This window comes from Lissotriton vulgaris, chromosome 2_1 (genome assembly GCF_964263255.1).
Source record: "Lissotriton vulgaris chromosome 2_1, aLisVul1.2, whole genome shotgun sequence".
NCBI classification, from domain to species: domain Eukaryota; kingdom Metazoa; phylum Chordata; class Amphibia; order Caudata; family Salamandridae; genus Lissotriton; species Lissotriton vulgaris.
In genome coordinates, this window is record NC_141687.1 from 1674515806 (window position 1) to 1674542162 (window position 26357).

Sequence of the window (26357 nt, forward strand, 5' to 3'; positions counted from 1 at the left end):
GTGAGACTGCAAGACGAGAATGTGAAAATAGGCAGCCTGCAGATTCAGCGCAACCATCCAGTCTTCTGGATCCAGGACAGACAGAATTTGGGCCAATGTGAGCTTCTTGAATTGGTCCTTTTCAGAAATAAATTGAGTGGGTGAAGATCTAAAATGGAATGAAATAATGGGAGCACCATCCAGGTCCTGTGTCCTATGCCTGAACCCTCATAGCTCCTTTGAACAAAAGAGCCAGGACTTCCTGCAGCAAAATAGACAAACAGTTCTCCGACAGCAACTCTGATGTATGTAGAATATGAAGTGGGTTGAAGAGGAATTATAGGGTATATCCTTGTTGGACTATCCGAAGCACCCATCTGTCAGATATTATGCCCCTAGAAATAATAACTTATCCTAACTTCAATGGGATGGCCCAGAGCTGCTACGGGTAAGCCCAAGTGGTTTGGTGGTGACAGCGGGGTGGCAGTAGAGAGCGATCAGGATCTGAGCAGTGTGTAGGACAAGGGAGTTTTCAACTGTAGCTAGCCTCGAAAGGACTATGGGGACTGTTACTGTGGAGTTGGACCTTGGTGTTGACTTTGAGCCAAGCCCCTTCAGATACCTCAAAAAGACAAAACTGTTTGAGATACTGCCGCAAAGGAAAAGAAAGGCTGTGAGAACGCTGTGGCCATATTTTCTTTAAAAGATGAGGCAGATTTATCCTTGAATTACTTCAGAGACTAACACCATCAAATGGCAGTTTCATTAGGGGCCCCCAAACATCACCTGAGAAGCCAGTGGATCTCATCCATCCATGGCACCGAAGTACCATGGTTGTTGCAATTGCTCTTCCAAAGTGGTTGGTTGTGTCCAGCCCAGGGCTGATGACGTACTTCACTGTGTCCTGACTGCCTTGAATGGTCAGCGCAAACGGACTCGACTCCCTTTGGGACTTCTGGAAAAATGTCAGCAACAGAATGGCATAATACATTGGAGAAGGGTCCTAGCAAGCAGCTTGCACTGGGTATTGAAGAACAGGGCTAGCCATGGGAAACATCCTTTTTCAGAACACCTCCATCCACTTCAACTCCTCATCTGGTGCATCATAGGGAAGGAATTGGGTTTTACTTTGCTAGTGGTGGCTTTTAGAACCAGACTCTCCAGAGAAGGGTGCTGTATGTGGAAGGCAGGTTCATTGTGACGGGCCGCTTCCAGCAGCTGGGTCATTGTGACGTGCCACTTTCATATTTACTGGTGAGCACAAACAAGTTTCTGCCTAAGCGATTACGAGAGGGTCAGTAAATGCCTTGTTAAATGGTAACAGTGTTCTGAAGACGACTGTCCTGGTTGAAGGAACATTAGTCTTCATTTCAAAACAAGGTAGCTACAAATCCAGGACTTTGGCTCCCCTTCTAATAACCATGTTGAAGGATGCAGACTCTTCAGCAGAAGGACTGGGCAGACACCAGCCAAGTGTCATGGGAAGTTTCTAGCCCACTGGCCTTTTGCAGATGAGAAACAACCTTTACAACACAGTCATTGCATCGCACTACATTTACAACGTAGTCATTACATCGCAATATACTCAACGCATGTCACTACAACGCATAGTACCCCTACACTATCCAACCCTTACCCTACTGTTGCACCCCCTGGAGTTAGAATAGTAATTTTTACCCTCACACTATCCAACACTTACCTTAAATGCAATGTAAAGGTATGCGCTGCAGTGGTATGCGTTGTAAAGGTAAAATGTGATGTATGGAATGCATTGTAAATGTAGTTTTAAAAAATGTGTTGTAATGGCATGCAATGTAAATGTATGCGTTGTAAAGGATGATGAGATGTAAAAACTGCGTTGTACAGACATGGGTTGCAAATGTATGCGTTGTAACATCATACATTCTTTGCAGATCCATATAAAAAGTGTCATAACCGTACTGTGGTGGGAAAATAATGCCCACCATTACCGTCATGACCATTATCACTAAATGCAGGTTGACTCGGATTAGAGTCTGATCCAAGGATTTGGTGGATAACTGGAGGGCAGTGCCAAGGCAAGGTCGTGAGAGAACGCAGAAGGTGGGCAGGGCACATTGGGGTTGAACTCGCACAGCTTTGTTTGAGATAGTGGTGGATTTAGTTTGGAGTTGGTCAAAACTATATGCTCTCCTCCAGTATCAATTTGCCAGGTACCTGCATGGATCGTGGCACAAGGAGTGGAATAGGCTCCAGTGTCCAAGCTGAACCCGCAGTAGGCCCGGACGGCATAGCCAGTCCTAGAGCAGGTTTGCAAGTGAAAACACAGCCAGAGGCCCCCTCCAATTCCATGGGGCCTGAAGGCGCACAGATGGAACCATTAAGGTGCCGGAGATGCAAAGCTTGGCCGCCTTGTTTTTCTCAATTTGTGGTGATCACTGAAAGACCTGGAAACTCAGGGTACATTGGAATTAGTTTAGGAATAGGCTCCTCAGCAGAAGACTGGGAGCGACACCGCAGCGCATCACAATGTCCTAATGACCAGTAAGGAGAATGGAGAGGCCTGCTTGGACTTAGTGTTTCTTCTTTGATTTAGACTTACCCAAAGACTTGGAGTGTGACGAGGACCTGTCAAAGGAATGACCCCCGGAATAGGTTGGAGTCCTTGACCTCTAAGTAGAACGCTCTGTCCGTGATTTCCGATGAGGTTCGCTGACATATAGCTTGGCTTCATGGTCCTGAATCACCTTCCGATTCATGAAAGCACATTCCCACGGATGACTTTGGTGTCTAGGGTGGGGCCATGACTCCTGAGTCACCTCATCAGGTTAAGTCACAGACATTTGTTTGCGACACACTCTGCAAGGTTAAAAGCTTTTGGTTTAAGATGACATTTCCCTTGCACACTGTAGAAAGAATTTGAGGGAAAAAAGCAGATAGCTCAAGCTTCCCGCTGGAAGGCACAGAAAGGAATTTATGTCCATGCACAGCAGTGGCACTTATATGCGGCTCCGGCTTCACTTCCAGGTTGGGACAGTCTATGCGAAGCCATACGGCACCACCTGAGGACACGAAGAAGCAATGCTGAAAAGAATTCTGGATAATGCCAGAACTGTTAAACTACAGGCTAGAAATGAAGGAAATATTAAATTGTAATAGTGCAGCAAAAATTCCCTGGCTTGTTTTCGTTAAACAGGAATTTGTTAAAATTGGTCTGCCCGCCCTGTGGCATGATCCTGAAAGGGCGTGCCATGAGGTTTCAGGCAAGACCCTTACTACGTCTTTTATGGATAAACAAACTCCATACTATACTATATGATTCTCAAGCTGGTACCCTGACTAAATTGTTTTTAACATTCAAAATATCATACTGCTTTGAGGATTTCATGGACGTTATCTATCCCATTGGATCAAGGAAACTCTATATACAATGGAGATATGGTACATTACCCTTAAGGGTTTTTACGAGTAAATGGTCTGCCTCTACGAACAAATCTTGTCCTGGGTGTAGCTGTAGCTTAGAGGATGAACTGCATATACTTTTTTTTGTCCAGCCTATAGCAAAGCCAGGAAGTATTGGCTATTACCGTTATGTAAAAACACGGGTTTCGTCCAATGTTTGCATGCTTTGAGAATCCTTAAGACAGATACGTTTGGACACATTGTACTTGTCAGCTATGTGGTCCAAGCGACGATTTTTAATTGCTAATGAATGCCAGGGGTGATTTAATTATCTTTTATGACTGTATGAACTGTACTATTTTATATGTGTTGCGGAAATATATGTTTTATCTGTACTCTTTTATGGCAAAAGAAATGCCGAAATAAAGATTTCAAAGAAAGAAAGAAAATAATTCTCAAGATCCAGTCTGACGCTTGGGGTTTTTCACAAGGCGAGGAGTATGCGTTTAGAAATATCCATCAAAAATATGTGCTGTCCAAACCAGATTGTATGCCCTGCCCCCACTACAAGCGGATTCCTCCAGTATTCATCTTTACTAACCATGGAAGGTCAAAGCCTATGGAGAAGGTACTTGGAAATTCAGTGAGACTGTAGAAGTATATAGAACCAGTGTTTTCAAGAAGAGCCTCAATACTGGTCACAAGAAAGTCTTTGCTGTTAGGTCACACAAGACCTGAAAAACTGGTGTGCTTCTGTAACCTGCAAGTTACGTCAAATAGTTCAAGTCCTATGTAAAGCACTGCTCCACTTCCCAGTGCTAGGCATGTCCCTTATAAATACACCTGCAAGGTAATAAAATATTCCTTTAACGTGAATTGAAGTGGACAGGATCCCCAACGCAGCAGAAGTACCACTGTTCTATGCTAATAAGCTTTTCTTACCTGCTGCATTCAATGTCTATTCTGGAAAGCTTCAACAGTTGCTGTGCCAAGAAACAAACTCTCAAAATTATGCCTTGCATCGGTCAGCATGAAGAACAGATTTCTAAACCAGCTAGCACCCTCCATCAAATCACATTACACTCACAGCACAAGTGCCTATAGGACCAAAAACCCTACCTCATTTCGCTCTACATTCAATGCAGTACAGCTTGTATGGGAATGAGTTTAAGGACGTGAAGAGAATTTTGAGGTGTGTAGAAGCTATATACTTACTGAGCAGGCACAGAGTATGAAGCATTGGGTTTACCTCACAACAAGCAGGTCCTTGTCCTTCAACAGGGTCTCTGTGGACTTTACAATGTTTTCCCACAGGCTGGGTCCTGCAGAAGGGGCTGGTATGCCATAGACTGGGGTCTGCGAACTAGTGGCGCTACTCATTCCCTACAGGAAAGAAAAAGTAAAAAAAGCCAGGTTCAAATATACCACTCACAAAATCTTAGCTGCTGGAGGCTGGATGCTACTCAGGGAACATGCATGTATTATCATGGGACAAGACAGGCATTATATGAGTTTTCTTTCAAGAGAAGAGGGCTGGGAGAGGTTTAGGGACGTGGAGACACTAAGAATCAGAGATAAAATCTCAGGTAGTGGGGTAAAAAAAAAAAAACACTGTTCTTTGTATCAGATCATAGGATGGGAAATGCTGTTTGCACAAGCTGCTGAGGTACTAGTCAAATTATCAAGTAGGGGCCATGGTTAGCACATCAAAACACTGCTATTTATGGGGCTGGGAGAAGATGGCTATAGTTATCTAAGAAGGTGGAAAAGGATGTACTACAGCAATGGGTGACAGCTACTTTAAGTGTGATGTAAATGTACTATGCTTTTAGCAGACATCTCTCAAAATAACAGAAGCTACTGCCAGGGCCATCATGATAAAGGGCTGCTTCGTTCTTTATTTACAGACACCATGCTCATTGCTCAAATCCTGGTCTATGTACCTGGCCCCTGGTTCCACCATTGGCCTTTTAGAGAGACTTGGTTTTGTTTGTTTCGACACAGAGTACAATGCTTTACCCAAGGCCTTCTACAATTGGTGCAGTGGGCCATATCTAACCACAATGGGTGTGTTGTTCTCTCCAAGACTTTCTATACTAGGTAGAATGCTGTACCTGGAACCCTTTGTACAATATTGTACTCTAGCTATTCTATACTCTGTTCACTGCTGTACTCAAGCTCTAGCTACGGTTTAGAAGCCTTTTCCCGCAGGAGGGGCTGGGGAAGGGCAATGGAAGGAGAAAGTCATGAGACAGTTAAGACTGATTCAGGTCATGGAAAACAAAGTAAAAACAAAAAAAGATAGAAGAGAAGTCTTGCAGACATACTGACAAGAGGTTAACAGGCATTAATTTAAACTAACATTCTGATAGAGCAGTGTGAAAACAGATTGCAAGGGAGGCACTACACACAGTAAACCATACCTGCAACTGTTCCATTTGCATCTGCATCTTCTCCCGCTGATGGTGCCAGGCAGCCCCATCCAACTGCTGAGTGTAAGGCTGCTGCTGCCACACCTGCGTAATGGGGGCCAATGGCTTGGAATATGCCTGGTTCTGCTGATGGCTCATTGGTGTAGGCTGGGAAGAGCCATCCAAGCAACTGCGTAAAGGGGATTTGCTACTGGGTAGCGTCCCATACAATTCCTTGCCGATTTCAGAAGGCAAGGCACCCCGATTGTACATCTGGGTGCGGAGACGTGCATCCCTGGAAAGGGTGTCCAGAAAGGTAGATTGGTTGAAGGTAGGCTCAACATTGGGGATGTCAAACTTCCTCACTTCATCTCTGCCAATGTCTCCCCATGTTGAAAGAGAGTTCTCAAAGCCATAATCAACCATCTTCAGAGCAGCTAGTGCTTCCAGAGGCAGCGTGTCTGAAAATGGAGCAGACGTCTGAGATGCGCCACTAGGTACTCTAGACTGACTGGGTTCCAATAAAGCTGTGGAGGTGCCGACTGGGCCAGGACTACGACCACTTGCTGCATGCTGGTTAACAAGAGGAGTAACATGGTTTCCCTGGGTACTTGGCATCACATGAGCTGTAGGGATTGTAACATGCGTTCTGATTGGTTGAAAAGAAGAGGTGCCATTGGCAGTGCAGAAAACTGAGGAAAGAAAAAGAATACGTTTTACACTGTTGCTCTGGAAACTAGTAGAGAGTCCTTGGTGGAAGAACACTCATAAGAAAAGACCCCATCTACAAGTACATACAGGCTAGAGAGACTTATGTAGCACACCATCAAGAAAGTCAGATTTTAGAACCGTAAGCAAACACCAACATCTTTTAATTGCTTTTGTAAGGAAGCCACACAGGCATCAAACCATGTTAAACAGTTGAAGACCAGTTCTAGGAAGTCCCAATCCATCAATTAAAATCTTATCACAACAACTTCAACGTCCTCTCAATCGAACAGGCTTTACAAGTCTATACTCGAAGAAACAGCTAAACAACGTATATGTTTAAGCACCTTGGCAAGGAAGCGATACCAGAGATTATCGAGAAAAATTAAGCTAGTGTAAAGAAAAGATGGAAGAGGAAAGCAGCGGGCGACAAATCAGAAAGATTAACGCAGAACTGAAAATGAACTGTGGATTAAGCTAATAAACAGGAGAGAGATGCACGCAAGAAAGTAGAGAAACACGTAAGAAAGAAGAGATCAAGGTATAAAGATCAGAGCATGGATACGAGTTTTAGTACACAGAAAAGTCAGGGATAACTAGGAATGCAAGACAGACTGCCATTGTATGCATTATGGACAGATGATTTGCTTAGAGGGCAGGACCTTCATACAAGAGTCTGGTGTCACTAAGGCAGAAGGCAAGATCTTTATTTTATGATAGGCCCTTAGGTTATAGATAAACGAGATAGATCCTGTACAGTCTCCATCCCCTTCAACTGTTCCAATCTCCTGTCTTCCACTAAGCACAACACTCTAACGTTCTATTACATCATTCACTGCAAGCATCCCAGAGAGCAGGTCAGATACACAGGGAATAAGTACAAACAGGATACCACACATCTCCCATTATTACAAACAAAACAAAGAACAACCATTCCCTGGCATATCAAGTACAGAGACAGTCACTCAATCTCCAATAGCATGCATATTCACCCAACAAGATGTTAAATTCTCCAATACCTACGCACACAAAGGAAACTAGAAGTCACAGAAACACTACGACCGTTCAACACTTCATGTCAAAGTAACGACAAATATGTTGTCATTACCACTGCACAGTGGTCCAAGACATGTAATACAGGTCTTGTCCTACTTGAACGAAGGCCCTACCACCACATTTTTGCATTGCAAATGACACTATACAACATGCGTGCATGGCAGCTCAGGGCACTGAACCCCACTGGCTTCCTTTGACAGAGGACCCCCCCCCCCCCCGAATCACTAAGCATGCGGATGCAAGTCTCTAACAAAACAAAAACAGAAAGTTTAACCATACATCACCTCAACTCAGCATTCCCTTGATCAGAGGCCAACTCAAAACCTGTCATGTTAATGTTATGGGTGTCTTATATAGCGCTCGGCTACTCCAGGGAGTGTCCCGGCTCTTTCTGACCCACAGCAAAAGCAAAGAGGCAGAAAAAAAGGTGAAAGAAACAAACAGATCACTGTCCATATAGCCACATTTTCAGACCTTTTCTAAAGGCCAGCAGGTTCGAGGTACAGCGGAGGGTCAGAGGGAGGGTGTTCCATAGCTGGGGAGCCAGATGTTTAAAAGAGCGTCCCCCTACCCTTGCTTTCCTAATAGCAGGGACAGTGGCAAGACCAAGAGATTCTGATCTGAGGGTTCTTGTAGGTTTGTGAATATATTCAGCTCCCACCGCATGGAGTGCCTTATGCGCCAGCGTAAGTGCTTTAAAAACAATCCGCTTCCAAACAGGGAGCCAGTGTAGGGAAAGTAACAGGTCCGAGGCTCTTGCTCGGCGAGGTAGGCCAAAAATCGCCCGTGCCGCCGAGTTCTGTACCACCTGGAGTATTTGTAGTAGATAGTCCGGAAGACCCACATATAAAACATTTGAGTAGTCCAGTCTGGAACAGATAAGAGCCTGGACCGTAGTCTTTCTATGCGCCAACGGGAGCAAGGGAAGAAACTTGCGCAACATTTTAAGGAGACCATAGCAAGTGCCACTCAGACCTAGGATCTGGGATTTCAAAGATAGGCAGTTGTCAATTTTGACCCCTAGGTTTTTTGCAACCAGAGAAGAGGACGTGGGAGGGAACATGTTCACAGGCCACCAATCCTGCCAGCTCGGGTCAGCCTAACAACCGAAGAAAAGCACCTCTGATTTATCAGGGTTGCACTTGAGGCTGTTTCGCTGAAACCAATCGAAAACAGCCCCAAGGCACCCGCGGATGCTCTCTCCGTTGAACTCAGCCCCCTTTCCACAAGTGAAAAGGAGCTGGGTGTCATCGGCGTATGACATGATCTGAGCCCCAAAGGACTCTGCCAGCACCGCCAAAGGGGTCATGAAGATATTAAACAGTCGGGCTAAGCACCGGCCCCTGAGGGACTCCGACCTCCAAAGGCGGCACTTCGGCAGAGTAAATGGGGGCCCAGACCATCTGCCGGCGGCCAGCTAAATAAGATCTAAACCAGCTCAACACCGTCCCTCTCAGACCGATCTCATGGAGTCTGTTGAGGAGATCCTCATGAGGGACGGTGTCGAAAGCCGCCGACAGATCTAACATTACCAGCATGGCTCTTCCACCCGAATCCAACACTTCCTTAATGGCCTCATTGACCTCCAGAAGTGCCGTCTCGGTGCTTATATTGGATCGAAAGCCCGACTGGGTGGAGTGCAGCAAGCTATGAGTTTCGAGAAAAGTGGAGAGCACAGTATGAACATGTTGTCCACTATTTTTGCAAGAGCAGGCAGAAGGGAAATTGGCCTATAATTGGCATGACTCTCAGGGTCCAGGCCAGGCTTTTTAAGGAGTGGAACAACCATCGCTTGTTTCCAAACCACAGGGACAACACCACTGGTCAGTGACAAATTAAGAATCGGATTAATCAGTGGGTTCAGAACCTCTGCAGCCTTAGCCAGAAAACTAGCAGGGCAGGGATCCGAGGGAGAGCCAGACTTAAGTTTAGAAAGGAGGACCTGGGAGGTAGAGTCAGAGATAGCCGGAAACTCAGAAAGAAAAGGGCCAGATTCAGCTGTCGAAATCAGCTGGTCCCTCGGGATGGTAGCAACACTAGAGTCCAGGGAAGAAAAAGAGTCTTGAATCCGCTTGATTTTAGCGGTGAAAAAATTAGCTAACGAAATTACCCATGGCTCAGAGAACTCATAATGCGAAGCACTAGCCTTAGGGGTGACAAACTCCTTGACAATAGTAAAGATTTCCCTGCAGGAACTTGAAGCCGTCTCAATTCTTGCAGAAAAATAGTCCTTTTTTTCCGGCCAAAATGTCGGCATGATAGACCTTAAAAGTAGCCCTATAAGCAGCTTTGGCCACCGGATCGTACTGCCGGCGCCAAAGCCTCTCTGCTGCCTTGCAATTACGCCGGGACAGTGCAAGCGACTCCGTAAACCAAGGCGCCGATGTCCGCTTTGTGGATGTCCGGGGTGCAATCGGCGGAGCAAGTTCATCTAACCGCTCCACTAACCACTTCTGTAACAAGTCGAGATCCCTCTCTATGTCACCTGATAGGGGACAGGGATGCTCCAAGCAGGCCTGAGCCAAACTCTCAGGGGTCATCCGATGGTATGCTCGACTAGGGTGCCTCAGATGATTGGAATTTGCACAGGGTGATTTGCTGGTGCCTTGAATCTGAAAGCAAATCAGAAAATGGTCCGACCAAAGGACAGGGACGGGACTAGCCATAACAAGGGGAATGGTGGAAAACACCTGATCAAGAGTGTGGCCCTTGTTATGGGTCGGAACAGACAGATAGGGAATAAGGCCCATGGGGGCGGTGATATCATTGATTTAAATCGCATCGCCGTCCGACCCAGCATCCATGTGCATGTTAAAATCCCCAAGCACAATACAGTGTTCTGTATTTAGGCAAAGTGCCGTGGTTAGCGCCTGCAGCTCCTCATAAAAAGACCCTCGCAGACCTTGTGGTCTGTAGACCAGGAGCCCAGAAAAGGATTGATGAGAAGATCAGGCAATAGAAAAAGCCAGGGACTCGCAACCAGAGATGGGCGCCATAGGAAGAACCACACATGTGGCAGATCTTTGGACCGCAATCGCCACCCCTCCACCCCTCCCGATAGGTCTATCATGTCTATATATTACATAATCAGGAGGGATGGCAGTCGCAATATCAGGGTTTGAGGACTCCCCTAGCTCGTTTCAGTGAGCATTAGGCATACAGGTTTTTCGACTGTTAACAGCTCGAAAATATCCAGAGCATGTCTGCTCAAAGAGAGAGTATTAAGTAAAAGGCACTTATAGTTAGCAAAGGTCTTGGGGCTAGAGGCCCCGAGCACCGGGGAGTTGCCTGGAAACCATCCACACCCAGGACACCGACGTTTACCTCTATACCGCCCAGGAAATACCATCTGACACGTGGCCGTACCTTTCCTAAGTGTCAGAAGATCAGACGCTGAATAAGAAAGCCTAGCAGCAGTAGCATCCGCCGCACCGTCCGCCTCCGTGACGCGGACGGGCGCAGATGGGCAGGACTCTGGCACGACTCGCGGACGCGCCGGACCTGCGCCGAGTACGCTGCGCGGAGTCATAGCCGTCCTTTTTTAAAGCGCTGCTAGAGCGCGTCATCCGCCCGGCCCACACCCAATATGGCCGCCGAAAACTGGAAAACCAGCCCTCGGCGTCTATACTCGGCCGAGAGCGATCCGGAGGCAAAGGGAGGGGGGAAAAGGGACACAGAGCGCCAGGGAGCACAGAGGAAGTCTCTACAAGCTTTTTAAATCAAGCATGAAAACACGAAGTTAAAAGAGCATAAAAATGCAAATGGCACAAAAGTAAAGGGAACAGACCTCCCGGCTACCGCCTCAGAAGGGGAGAGTTGCTGTTATCACAACTGTACTCCTACCCAAGGTCCCCAGACACCCACCTCATATTACTAAACAATGCAGGTGACAAAGACAAGCCACAATTTCTTAATCTTCCACAAGCAAACTACCCCAGAAGGGCAACACACTCCACCCCACACAAGACTGCAGCCCTGCACTCCAACACCCTCATCACCAAGCTGCATTAGCTGACCAAACAAACATGCACAAGTGCCTGGCCGAAGGAAGCACTTAACCAGCACCCAGCACTACACCTGCTGGAAAATGCACCAGAAAAAGCCAGGTCGTCTTTTCTTTTTAACACAATGAATACAGTCTCCAGGAGATACACATGGAACATTTGACACAACAGAACAATCAGACAATTCAACAGCCAAGCAATGCCATCATTGACATCAGACCACTTTCAAAGGTAAAAAATACTACCCTATTAACACAAGTTACATTAAACACTACTATTGAAACAACACTGAGTCTTGGTTATGAGCAAACTGTAAAAAACAAAATGAGTATTATCCCGGTGCACTCGTTTTTTAATATGTTTCAACATAGTTAATTAACTCTTAAAGCGGTGCTCAAGTCGTCACACGTAGTCTGAACGGGTCTTTCAAATGTCAACAATTGTTGAGGGTAGAACCCACTATCCTCAAGGCTGAGCACTCTTTTTACAAAGAAAAACAAGTTCCTACTCCAAGTTTTTCTTTTTCAAGTTCATCAATTTTATTTGCATGATTCAAATCGTAGTCGTTGATACGTTGTATATTTATAAGCAAAAATTCATAGCGAACATAATTCCATTCTTATGTCGTCATAAACGGATTCTCAAAGAAGTTTCCATTCACCCAATGCATTTCGGGTCTACAACAACATGACCCTTCGTCAGGGGTCTGAAAATTAAGCGCAAACAGGACCAAATTAGTCACTCTTACAGTATACTGCAACATTAAACATTACACTTTGTCACAACGTGATATCGAAAACTCATCAAGTGATATCTCTGTGAAAATTAAACCATGGATCACAAACATTTAAAGTTGGCTAGCGGCTACATTTAACTCTAACAACTAAAAATGAACAATTGCATTTTAAAGACTCTAAATCAAACACTTTATCACTTACGAGTAACAGGACGCAACAGCGTCTTCACGGTTGGGATTCGAATTCCGCGTGTGTAAACGGAAGTTCTGGTCACGAGATTTAAATCACCTGATCGGGCCCGCGGCCAATGGAGGCCCAGTGGCACCGATCATGTGAGAAACCTTTTCCGTTTTCCGAGCCATGAGTTGAAAGAAAGTACAGAATTTGAATCTCAAAACTTTATATATATCACATTGTGTCGTACTGGACAATAACTGTAATGCTTGCTATGATCAACAGACAATTCAACCATCAAGATAATAGGAAAATGTACGGGGATCATAAAATGTCAAAAGTCAACGCTAAAGTTCCAAATCATAGGAAACATGCGTGTTCAATCCGGTCATTTAGCCCAAAGGGCTGGGTTGAATTCAGTTTTTTTATCCAATAAAATTCTGCACTTAATCTCTGTTTCACAGGATCCATGTCTGGGCGTTGCTGGATACTCTCGATAACCATGAATTTTAATTGAGAGAAAATCCCAACCGTGAAGACGCTGTTGCGTCCTGTTACTCGTAAGTGATAAAGTGTTTGATTTAGAGTCTTTAAAATGCAATTGTTGATTTTTAGTTGTTAGAGTTAAATGTAGCCGCTAGCCAACTTTAAATGTTTGTGATCCATGGTTTAATTTTCACAGAGATATCACTTGATGAGTTTTCGATATCACGCTGTGACAAAGTGTAATGTTTAATGTTGCAGTATACTGTAAGAGTGACTAATTTGGTCCTGTTTGCTCTTAATTTTCAGACCCCTGACGAAGGGTCATGTTGTTGTAGACCCGAAATGCATTGAGTGAATGGAAACTTCTTTGAGAATCAGTTTATGACGACATAAGAATGGAATTATGTTCGCTATGAATTTTTGCTTATAAATATACAACGTATCAACGACTACGATTTGAATCATGCAAATACAATTGATGAACTTGAAAAAGAAAAACTTGGAGTAGGAACTTGTTTTTCTTCGTAAAAAGAGTGCTCAGCCTTGAGGATAGTGGGCTCTACCCTCAACAATTGTTGACAAACTGTAAAAAACAGTACAAATCATCACAAACAAACTCCATGTACAACACACAATCGTCAAATCTTCCATTTGTATAGAATGACGATTCATGAAAACTTGTGGTTATCATCATGGGTGCAACACTTCCCAAACATTTGTACTCCATGGTGTACGTCCTCTTCCAACCTCCTGTGACATGGTACTTTCCTTTCCCCACACAGCACCCCATGGGTACTCCCTCAGTAAGCTTCTCACAAAAGGGAATTACTCTTCCCCCACTATGCATATCCAAGGGTACTACCCCATACAACCTATAGGTACAGGGTACTGTTCTTTCCCCAGTTCATACCAACAATCACACCTACACACTCATATCTCTCACAACAGCAGACTAATCTGCCCCACATTCACAACACTTCAACATGCACAACCAGAAAGTCTCTACACAATAAATGTAGATGGGCACTACACTATTCCACAAACTGCTAACAAGACTCCATATGGAGTTGAAAGTAAATGCTCACACAGGTTAAACGGGTGGTATTATGTATGAAAGTCAATCTAAATGTAATCAAATTTAAGGAAAACTGAAAAAGGTTTAATAAATGGGATAAAAGCTTGATGTTTGACGGAGATGTAAGAATTGGGAAAACAGAGGCTTTTTAGGAACAATGAAGCCACTGAACAGCTAGCTTATCATAGTACCAAGAGAGTATAAAGGGTTAATATTGAATAAGAAGAGGATTCAGAAAGCAATGGAAAGCCATGTCCGAAGTAATGGAGTCAAAAAACATCAAGAAATTCTCAGTCCAGGTACAAAATGGGATTGTAAAGGAACATCGAAGTGACTGGTAGAGGGAAGATTTCTGAATATTGTATCTGAAAGAATTCTGTAACAAAGTGGCAGAGAATAGCCTGGTCCAGTCATATTCATTATAGATTAAGCAATAGAAAGACAGTTCTCTATGGGTATTATAAAATAAACTATCAACACATTAAATTGACAAAAGCAGTGGGACCCGTCTACCTGTGGTTATAGTCAATGCAAATATTGACTGGTGGTAGAGTTTGTTTTACTTATGTTTCAAAGAATTATAAACACTGGGACTTTCACAGATATCTCGAAGGGTACGGTTATCAAACCAGTATATAAAAAAGGGGATGTTTCTTTACCACAAAATTAAAAGGCAGATTAACTTACTAGATGCGGGTGGGAAAATATTTGAGAAAGTTTTGCTGTGACTTTTAAAAAAGAGGGTTGTGTCTAACCTAATTATTACGATACAGCAAGGGTGTAGTTTGAGGAGGGACATTTGACCATTGTTTTAGCTTTTGGACTATAGCTCAAACATTTCTGGAGTAAAGATTAGGTCTTTATTGCCTATTTGTGGACTTATGGGCGGTATTCACCTCAGATCACAAACTGTTATGGGAAACTCTGAGAAATTAGGAAATATGTAAAGGCCCCTCGTGATTATAAAAGAAATGTATAGAAGAACTTGCGTACAGGTGGAAATAGTTTCCAAAGGATCACTCTCAAGAAAAATATGTATATCATAACTGGCCTATGGCAAGGATGGGTTTTGGCCCTGCACTTATTTTCATTTTTAGCAGATGTACCCACTTTTAGGTACAGCAAATGGTTTTAGCCCTAAGATGAAGGTCCCTCATATTAGTTGTCTTCATTATGCTAACAATCTGGTCGTTTTAGACCGGATAGAAAATCTGCTTGCAGAGAAAATCGATAGTTTTCTCGAAAAATTGCAACAACAAAAAAGTGGACTATCAATCTGGAAAAAACAAAGGGGTGGTCATTCAGGAAAAAAAAACTTCATGTTTAAGTGAGTCTTTGACAATGCAGAAGTAGAGGATGTCAATAGATATAAATACCTGAGGATGTGGTTTGGGGACAAATTGCTACAGAAAGACCATATTGAAGGGTAACAGGTAAAAGCTCTATTGACTACAAGCAGACTCAAGTAATTTGGAAGAGAGTTTGGACGGCCCTCCTCAAGACCTGTTTTAGGAGCTTATCGAGCGATGATCTGGTCGCAATTTCAATATGGATCGAAACTGCTTTAAGTGGTAAAATAAAGTGGGATCTTGAGAAGGGGAGGTGGTTGAAAAGACTCCTATCCTTACTGCCCACAGTTATGATTCAAGCTGTAACGATGGAAATGGGTTTAACAGCTTGGAGTTACCTAGCTTTTGCCCAGGCAATTAGATTCTGGAAACTGTTAGAGCAGATTAAATTTCCTAAAATCTCCACTTTATGTCAACTGGAGATCCAGAAGAGTGAATTAAAATAGGCAATAATCGGTAAGACAAAGGATCATTGGGTTTAGTGATAAGTTATCCATCACACAGAACCTGCACCAACTACTGAGAAACAGCAAACGTGATCTTCGTAAGCTAACAAAAAATATGTTACTTGAATAATAAGAGCTCTGTATGCCATTTGAGATCAATTTGGATAGAGGAAGAATTATTTCCATATTTAGGAAACTTACATAACTGAGCATTTATAGCAGCACTTTTTAAATTTAGGTGTGAATTGAACCCAATCCTAACTTCGTATTTTAAGAGGTTTTTTTTTTTTAAACCAGCGAACAATGCAAGTGTGGCATGAATGTGAAATGTGATTCCAGTCACCATTTATTAGAATGTTTGTGGTTTTTAGAGTATCAGATTTTATGGTGGAGACCCATTTCATGAAATACAAAGATAGGGGACAAGCCACCATCCCTCTTATTAGAAATGAGAAATCCGGATGTAAAGTGCGGTAGAGAGATATTCGTTCTCTGTGAAGGAGGCATTGGCACAGGACTGCTTTTAGAGTCTGCATACCATGTAGGATAATAGAACTATACGTGCTTTAATACTACACAATGAAGTCTTAACTTGAATTTCAGTTTTATAATGCCTATTGTACATGTAATGAAATATTTTATGCTAGAATTGGTTAAAGACCAAGGTCTAAAACAAAGTATTGATTATTTATTTTATTTATTTAGCAATTTTTATTGCGCGTACGAATACCCTGGGGTGTCTTGGCGCATGAGGAGCTAGTAGAGACCAATCATCAAATTGCTGGTTGTCAGACATGAGTTACTGGTTAAACAGCCACGTTTTTAGGAGCCTGCGAAAAATCATCAGGTTAGGGGCTGTTTTAATCGCCAGCGGCAAAAGACTCCAAAGTTTCGGGGTAGCCACCAGAAAGCGCCTGTCTCCCCAGGTGGCAGTTCTGGTGCGGGGTACTGAAAGGAGACAGGTATTAGCAGATCTAAGTTGCCTCTTGGGGGTATACAACTGAAATGCTTCTGTGAGGAACCTGGGTCCGACGCCATGCACTGCCTTATAGGCAATACAGAGGGCCTTAAATTTAATTTGGCTCTCTACTCTCAGACAGTGGAGGTGACGTATGGCAGGAGTGGTAGGCTGGCGGCGAGGGATGTCAAGAAGAATCCTTGCGGCCGCATTCTGAATAGACTGTAACTTCATTAAAACACGCTTCTGGGTGTTTAAGAAGAGGGCATTCCCGTAGTCTATTTTTGAGAATACTAAAGTAGAGACCAGAGTCTTCCCAGCTGAAATAATGCTCACACAGTACTCCCTAAGTACCATACAGGTAGATTATTAAACTTACCAACATGTCTTGAAGCACTGAGCATTCAGCACATCACAACCATAAGAAACTGCAATTCCCCAAAAAATAGAAATCAACTTACACAGAAACATACTAACTAACCCAGCACCTGCATTGGCTATAAGGTGAATATGGCACATAATATGCAAGAATCACCAACTAAGCGATTAAACCCTAATGAACTTCATAGTTAGTGGAAAAGAGAAGCACATTTCTTAAATAAAGCACATAGAATAATAACTCCATGAAAGCTAAATAACACCGGCTGATTAAATAAGAGAATGTCATACGGTAACATCGCAATTGGACAAATGCCAGGCAGGCAATGTCTCGATTTCCCATGACTTATGGACACCGTATACGCTGAACAACCTAGTCTAATTTCTTTCTCCAGTATCCACAGAGATAGTTCTACTTGTCTTTCTAAAATAACCAGGAGGTCCTAGTCTTTCTTCAACTTCAAGACCTTTACCAATTAAGCATCAGCTGACTACCCTACTTCATAATGTCTAATCTAGAACATGTGTGAGGCATTCACATAACCAAGTTGAGGCTCTACTCCACCAAAACAATCCACTCTTTTTACAGTGCCGACTGACTTGCGCCAGAGAGGAAAGGTGCCATTTACATGTTGCAGAGAGTCATCTCATCTGCACACTTCGAGCCATAAAATAAGAAAATTGCAGAGAATCTCCATAGGCATGGACGAACCAGTACCTCGGACAATTTAAATTCAGAAATCATGCTGCACAATCACCAACGCAGCTCCTTATGTCACCATTGAATCTATTACTGCCTGAACCTCCATGAGTTACTTCCGAGTCATGCTTGCCATAAAAGATATCCTGCCCCTCCCACCATCTCCACAGAGTTGTCCTTAGCTTTGGACTACACATTGCGACCATCAACTCAGTTTATAACTCGTCTCAGCAGACTCCTTGTCCTTGCCACACTTTGCTCACCCTCCTCACTAGGCTCCTCGTGCACAGCAGCTTCAGCTGACATCACATGCCGGTGAAGTGGAAAGTGGGTGGCCTCCAAGCTAATCCTCCATGGTTACAAGATCATCTTTCTTATCACAATAGGCTTCCTTCCCACCCAGAAATGGCTCACAACGGCCTCCAGAATCTCGCTGCCTTTTCACACCGTTCCTGAACAACTTGTTGCCAAATGTTGTGGTAGGAGAGCAGGGTCTTTATACAAGGTCTGGAGCCACTCCGAGGGTACATTTTTCATTTCACTTTAGGCCTTTAGGTTATAGCACGCGCAGGTAGGTCACGCAAGGACTTTATCCTCCCTCCAACTGTCCCTATCTCCACTCCAGACATCCAAGTTCTATTGCATCACTCACTCTCAGCATTCCAGATATCTCCAAGGAACGACTACATACAGGATACAACAGATTTCTAGATCACTTAACAGGAATATAAGTAGAGGGGCTGGGAGCAAGAACAGGTTTGCAAGAGAATGGTAGATTACGTAAGGTTCTAGGAATACAAGAAATGGCAAAAACAATAGGTCTTGTTTGGTCTCCAGCATTTTGGATTGGTCAAGGCTTTTATTTTTTTGTGATTTTTGCAAAACCTTATTGTCAGGGAAGGTGCAAGGCCTTCGTAAATCAAAAAAAAAAATCCAGTAGCTAAAGATATTTTAGGGTATCAAAAGCACACACGCCCATAGTAATCCCTGACATGTAAAGGTACTAGTATGGGTGTTGATGTGCTACTTGTGTAAGGGAAAAACTTAGGGCCAAATGTACAACTGTTTTTGCAGTCGCGAACGGAAAATCAGCCCGATGACCGCAAAATAGGTCTGTGCAATGTTTAAACCCCATTTTGCGAGTCGGTAACCTATTACTGTCTAGCAGAATAGTGATGATGAATCGCTATTAGGAAGGGGCGTGCGAAGGGCGTCCATCCCTAATAGTGAGTCGCACTTCTATGTACGATTGTTTTGCGACCACAATTGCGGTCGCAAAACATTCGTAGTTTACCATCTATTTAAAAAAGGTGATAATCCACTCGCAAACAGGAAGGGATGCCCAGGGGTTAACCCTTACCCTTTCTGACTGGCAGATAAAATATTTTTTAAGAGCAGGCAGTGGTCCCACGGACCACTGCCTGCTCTTAAAAAAGGAAACCGAAACGTTTCACTTTTCTTTTTTGAATGCATCCCATTTTCCTACAAGGAAAACTGGCTGCATTAAAAAACAAGCATTTGCAATGCAATAGGTCTCGCATTAGGAAAGTTTGAGCTGTTGGTATTGTAAATGACAAATTTTATATTTATCTGTTGGTTTTGAAAATACCAAAATTATTAGCTTTGTCATTTACAATGCCAATAGTTTTAACTTTTACAAATGTGACACCTATAGCATTTGTAATGCAATATGTGTTGTATTTACGTGACTTAGATGTTGAGTGCAGTGCAATTATGTGGCATGTAATTATGTGGCACTGAGTGGTATTTGGAGTGCATGTTGCATTGAGTGCAGTGTAATTATGTGGTGTGTAATTATGTGGCACTGAGTTGTATTTGGAGTGTATGTTGCATTGAGTGCAGTGTAATTATGTGGCACTGAGTTGTATTTGGAGTGTATGTTGCATTGAGCGCAGTCTAATCAGTAGAGTGTAATTATGTGGCGTGTAATTATGTTGCACTGAGTGGTATTTGGAGTGTATGTTGCATTGAGTGCAGTGTAATTATGTGGCACTGAGTGGTATTTGGAGTGTATGTTGCATTGAGTGCAGTGTAATTATGTGGCACTGAGTGGTATTTGGAGTGTATGTTGCGCTGAGTGCAATGTAGTTATGAAGCATAATTATGTGGCACTGAGTGGTATTGTGTGGAGTGTGTTGCATTCAGTAGAGTATAATTATGTGGCGTGTAATTATGTGACACAGTGGTATTTGGAGTGTATGTTGCGTTGAGTGCAGTGTAATTATGTGGCGTGTAATTATGCGGAGTGTATGATGTATTCAGTAGAGTGTAATTGTGTGGCGTGCAATTATGTGCCACTGAGTGGTATTGTTTGGAGTGTATGTTGCATTGAGTGCAGTGTAATTATGTAGCATATAATTGTGGCACTGAGTGGTATTGTGTGGAGTGTGTGTTGCATAGGGTTCAAACCATGAGGCGAGCCCTCACCCCCCCCCCCCCTCCTGGACACTTGCTTGTTGTTTATCAACTTCATGTTACGCAATCACAATCCGGCCCTTGAGCCCAGGCTCCTTCCTGCCAATGAGATAGATCAAAAGAGACTTCTTGACCGTGCACAGAACACAACCCTTCTGAGATGCAGGTAGGTTACGTTTTAAATAAATACTATTATTGTGGCGACTCGTTACACATTTTTGCCAATATTAATATTGCATTGCGAATTCGAGGGTGCCTACCGCTGTTGCCCCCAAAAGAAATCACCGCCGCAGCCCTGCTCTGTGAAAACCGGAAGTCAGGCACTTTTGGCCGAGACGGGGGCGGGGCCTGCAATCCAGCAGGAAGTTCCGCCCGCCGCCGAGGAAGCAGTGAAGCCGGCCGACTCCGACCAGCGCTGCAGATGAAGACACGGAACACGCCGAAAGAGCCCGGTGAGTGGGAGGGGAGGGGGGTGTACGCGTGTGTGTCTGTTCGAATGTGTCTGTGTGGGTCTGCGTGTGTGCGCGTGGGTCTGCGTGTGTGTATGCAGTGTGTGTGGCTGAGTATGTGCGCATGCGTGACTGGAGTGTGTTTGCGCAAGGGAATGAGACACGAGAGGGGCAAGGCGACGTGCGCGCCCACGAGGTGAAATCCGCGTCTGCGCTCGTGCCCCTCTCGTGTCCACTCTCCCAAATACGGGCAACATTAAGTTGTCTTCGCTGACAGCTTGCAATGCTTCGCATTGCAAGCTACGTCAGCTCGCCCTAAAAAGGATTTAAAAAGCAGTCACAGAACAGACATGGTGGTCTGCTGACCCCAGCAGGTCACCATTCCTTTGGGTGCTGGCCTTTCCAAGTGGGATCGCAAATTGAGATCTGCCTCAAAAATATTAATGCGGCAGGTCATTTGCGACCCCATTGGGAATTGCCAACAGTGTCTAAGACACTGTTATACATTCCATTTTGCGAGTCGCCAAACAACGCAATTGGCAAAATGAAAGAGTCGTACATTTGTCCCTCAGTCCTCACTCTATGAACTTTACCAGAAACTGAAGTGGCCGGACCCCACTGCCCATCACTGCAGGGAGTGAGGGTGAAGAAAAATGTGAGTTGTGAGAGACAATAACCGACAAAGGGATAAAAAGTATTGACTAAAAAGCCCCTATAAGCTAAGACCAGACAAAAAAAGAGTTAAAGGCTTAAAAACTAAAAAGGCCATACTAACAGGACTATGCATGTAGGAAGAAGCAAAGGAACCGCTGGAGACAGATTGAGGAGTGACGAGATTTATTTAGAAGATGTGTACAGGTCGAGCTCCAGTCAGGGAATGACTCAGACACATAACCGCATAACAAACACCCGACCTCCACCATTTCAAAAGATCACATTCTACAATAACACGAGACTGTCACGAGCTGTGACAAACAATCACCACGCTCGTGACAGCTCGTGTACAGAACAGTACCCAACAATGCACTCTACAAATATCAACAGTATACATCTTAGGGAGAGAGACTGTGCAATGGCTTGCCCAGAAGAGACAGAATAAGTGCGACATATGGACAAAAGTCAGGGTTTTGAGCATATGTGGTTTGGAGACAGCACCTACAATGGGTATGCGGGTGTTTAGGATTAGAGGTGTGAGAGACACTGCCAACAGGAGGAGGAACCACCCTGAACCCCCTAAAACCCCCTAAAATATAGGGCAGAGGTCACACAGAATTGCTGCAAACCTGGGCACATGACAGAGTAAAATGCAGAGTAAGTACTCCTTATCCCAAGAGTTCATAATGCAACAATCACTGTATAATCGATGAAAACAAAGACAAGATGAACAATCTTGAGTAATATGCTCTTCTTTTACTGCTGAACGGTTGCCCAGCCAACACATGTTTTGTCTGGGGTAGTACCCCAAGCTTTCTTCTGGGATATGAGGCAATGCCAAAGGGTACCCGGATTCTCTAAGCCGGTTGTACTTCCGTCCCAGCTAGTTGGAAGGAAATAGACGTGAACCAAAAGTTGCAAGGGTCAATGTATGGGACCAAGTAGTGGAGCCAAGTGTGCGCCTTACTAAAGACAGGTTATACATCCATCCCGACTGTATGAGAGCGCTGAGAATTCATAAAATTGCAAAAGGTCCAGAGTAGAGACCCTCCTATAGAGCCATCATGGGCTATTCTGACACAGCGAGTTTGCAACGTATGGGACCAGAAGTTCTCAGCTCTCTCATACAACTGAGACGGAAGTATAACCGGTCTTGAGTGAAGCGCACACACTTAGCTCCACTACTTGTTTCATACTTTGGACCCTCACAACTTTTGGATCACACCTATTTCCTTCGACAAGCCGGAACCAGCTTAGAGAATAAGGATACCCTTTGGCATTGCCTCATAACCCTGAAGAAGTCTTGGGGTACTTCCCCCAGACGAAGCACGTGTTGGCTGGGCAACCGTTCGACAGTAAAAGAAGAACATAATACTCGAGATTGTTCATCTGGTCTTCATTTTTATTGATTATACAGTGATTGTTGCATTATTAACTCTTGAGCTAAGGAGTACTTACTCTGCATTTTACTCTGACATGTGCACAGGCTTGCAGCAATTAAGTGCTACATATGTGTCAAAAAAGAAATGCCATATTGTCATGGAAGAAAAAGTAATACCATAGTTTGCAGCTTAGTGCAGAGATACCTTTAAGGAACTGAAAGATGTTGATTTATGCGAAAATGTCAGCTGTACCACATCTTCCACCGAGGGTTTGTGGTCCAGTATTTTGGCTCTACCAAGGTCTTTTAGCCAAGTTATAGAGACATATGGCTTAAAGATTTGTGTTTAACCCCTTGGGCGCGGGCGAGATTCTGCGGCCGTTTTATTGAGTGGGCGGGTTCATGACGGCCCCCAGCCGCCATCAGCACACGAGCACTGTAATACATGTCGGCTGGGGGCCGTCATCAGCACCGAAGGGGTTAAGCACCATAGAGCAGGAAGCTTATTTTTTTTTTTAAAAATGGCGTGGGTGGGAAAAGGCAACACAGACAAAGGGAGAGTGGCAGGGGGGCAACAAATAGAAGTGGGGGTAAGAAGCAAATAAGAAAGTATGATACGAAATTAAAAACAGTACACCAATCACTGCAGCAGCAATGTCCTAATAGGATGAAGATATCTGTACTTGGTCCATGCTACAGAGGAAGGGTGGGGGGGATAAATGGAGGAGTGAAGCTGGCATGCATTCCTTAACTAAGAGGAAGAAAATTGGGGTGACAATAAGGCAAGTGAACAGTAAGCAATGGGCTAGTGACAACCCCCTTGCTGAATACAATATCTCTTAAAAGACAATACCACATGCACCGTCACAGGGGAGACCTAAAAATGAAGCTTTAACTACTTGAAGTAGAAGAGAAGGCAGACTTCCGGTAGATAGTAGGGTATCGATATCTCCTAATGTATCTACTTAGCATGGCCCTCAACCATTGGAGATGACAGTTAATTTGATTGAAAAACATTTAATCATGGCTCTTATCCAACTTGGTGGGCCGGGGTCACTTATCTCAGGAGTACTCACACCCTACAAATTATGGCGATTTGCAATCCCCGAGTTTCACAGATGTTGTGGAGCTCACTTCACTCTTATTAAACACTCAACGAAAATCTCATACAGTACGACTTAATTTGCTTGGCAGAATCTCTTTTCTCGCTCCACAGGGTTTCCTTTCAGCTCATTCTTTTCTCCCTGTTTTCACTCCATCTCTCATTTATTTCATGTTTTAATGAGTGGTTAGTACTGCCGGTGGCATTACACGCTTCACATTACTTGCCACTTTACCACAGCACAGATGTATTTACAGTTTCATTATTAATGCAGGATTTCTGCACAGAGATGAACAGCCCGTAGCAGATGACGACATTTCGTCTGCAGCTACCAAACTTTGAGGCGTACATGTCGCTCACCTTCTGTGTGATCTGTTCCGGATGCTCCATGTGGTGGGTTCCCGCTCCCTGCCATGCCCGGTTCAAAGACAAACCGAGATTTAGACTTTGCCGACAATACCGGGGTCTGCCAGTTGGTTTCAGAAATGCCATTCTGGCGCCCTGTGTCAGAACCTGAAATAAAGTAAAGAGCTGGTGACCTGATGAGGAACGACGAGCGAAAGAGACCTGCAGTGATGAAGTCATCGTGAACTCCTTACCTGTCCGATACGTCTGGTGCGGTCTATCAAGAGCAGCCATCAGTGGAACCTGTGGAACAAGATAGCACAAGTCAGAGCACCTGCAGAATGGCCATGAATAAACCTCTCAAGTTTCCTGAGTCCATAAGAGGCTCAACTAAGCACCGCTATATTTAACTCTGGGACTTGTAGGAATAACTATTTCGTCGAATCTGCAAGAGTTCAATTCCCAGACTGCAGAAGTAAAATAAGTAATCAATAAAAAATAAACACACAAAACAACACTGGACTTGCTGACTGACAAGATCATGGAAATGTGAAACTTTGAGGCTTAGAAATACTTCCATCTCTTTTGCTCAATGACAAAAATAAAAAGAACAGTTTGCAGCTTTGTTAAAAGCCCCCCCCCCCACAAAAAAAACACCACACACATTACTGTTTTGTTAATAAAGCTCCAAAACTCGAAGAAAAGTTCACAGATTATTAAACAGTGGCGATAAACCGTCTATTGGTAACATTCAGTACATGCCACCTGAATCCCACAAGGTGTTAAGTAGCTAAGCACCTCTACCAAACTAATCCAATAACTGTCAACGACAGACCTTACAATCAAGGAACATTAGCAACAACAGCCACTAAGAAAGAAAATACCGAGACAAACTGACAAAGATAAGGTGATCGCTTGTACCCCACTTACATGAGTAGTCGGTCATTCACCTTAACAACTGTTGTCTGTTAATAATGTTTGAACGGCTACTTGCCCGTCATTTTCAGTACTTCCGGGTCGCATGCACCCAATCACAGGTCTGCACATATTATGGCATTAGTGGGTGGGGGGAGGGAGGAACTTCTGTGGAAAATGAACTACAATTGGAGGCTGAATGGCACCTCAACCAATCCTAGCGTGCTGCACAGAAATACCGGAATGCCCTTTGGTTGCGTAGTTAGGCAATTGTTTCCCCACGGTCTGCACAGACTGTCAGCGCCTTGTTCTGGAGCACGGTAACGGTGGGATTTTCTGGCCGCCGGTATCTAGTAACTAGTGGGGCCAGCAACGGACCGGCCATTGAAGTGAGCTGGCGGGTGTCAGCATTGTTCTAATCGGGCGCGCGTGGTCCTCTGTATGCTTATTGTGCTTCCTGGAAGTGGAGGAGAAGTACTGCTTAAGTCACTGCATGTGTACCCATCCTTCTTTTCTTTGTGCTCTGCTCTAAATTCTATGTCACGGATGTCTAGGTATGTCAGGAAAATGCGGGTTCCTTTGCTACATATATTCCTAGGGGCAGATTTACAAGCCCCTTGCGCCGCTTTTGCATCACTTTAAACATGGGAAAAGTGACACAAGAGGCTTGTAAAGCTACCCTCTAGTGGTGATTCTGTACTGTTCCTTGTGGCATTAAACTATTGATGTAACCCTTGTTTTAAACTCATTCGGGCCGCCCTGAAGCTGATTATAGGCATACAAATTAAAGTACATGTTACCACTACGGAAATTTTTGACGTTTGCAGAAGAGAAACAAGCATTGGTAAAGCTAATAGGTCTCACCTCTAGTGTTGTGGTGCCTGGGCCCACATGCTACCAATAATGGAGACAGACACTGTGGCAGGGTACTGAAAATGGCCCCTTAATTAGCAGGTCGCCTGACTGGTGACGCCTGTGGCGAGAGGGTGCACAGTATGGGTGTAACAAGGATGAACACTAGAACCTGTCCAGCTGGACTCTACATCCTTCCCAAATTTTAATGGAAAAGAAACAAACAAATTCCGACCTATGGGAAAACAAACAACAATACAGAGCACCAATGAGTCTTTTCAGGCCTTCTGCCAGGCAGTGCTGGAGCTCTGGACCACACGGTCAGGAGACTTTGGTCTGCTTCGGCGATTTAGTTCAGACCTTCTGGTCTCGCGGTGTTGG

At 44.1% G+C, this 26357-nt stretch overlaps 1 protein-coding gene across 1 annotated transcript in view; it reads right to left on the minus strand.

The window, feature by feature from the left end:
* CEP85 (centrosomal protein 85) overlaps positions 1-25252 on the minus strand; it is a 413787-nt gene extending 388535 nt beyond the window's left edge. The window contains exons 1-5 of the mRNA XM_086957634.1: positions 25140-25252; positions 24464-24512; positions 24225-24377; positions 5784-6463; positions 4610-4743 (exon numbers count right to left, since the gene is read on the minus strand). Of these exons, the coding sequence (XP_086813760.1) occupies positions 4610-4743; positions 5784-6463; positions 24225-24377; positions 24464-24503 (1007 nt within the window). The 5' untranslated portion in view covers positions 24504-24512; positions 25140-25252. The remainder of the gene's footprint in view (positions 1-4609; positions 4744-5783; positions 6464-24224; positions 24378-24463; positions 24513-25139) is intronic.
* Positions 25253-26357: the final 1105 nt, after the last annotated feature.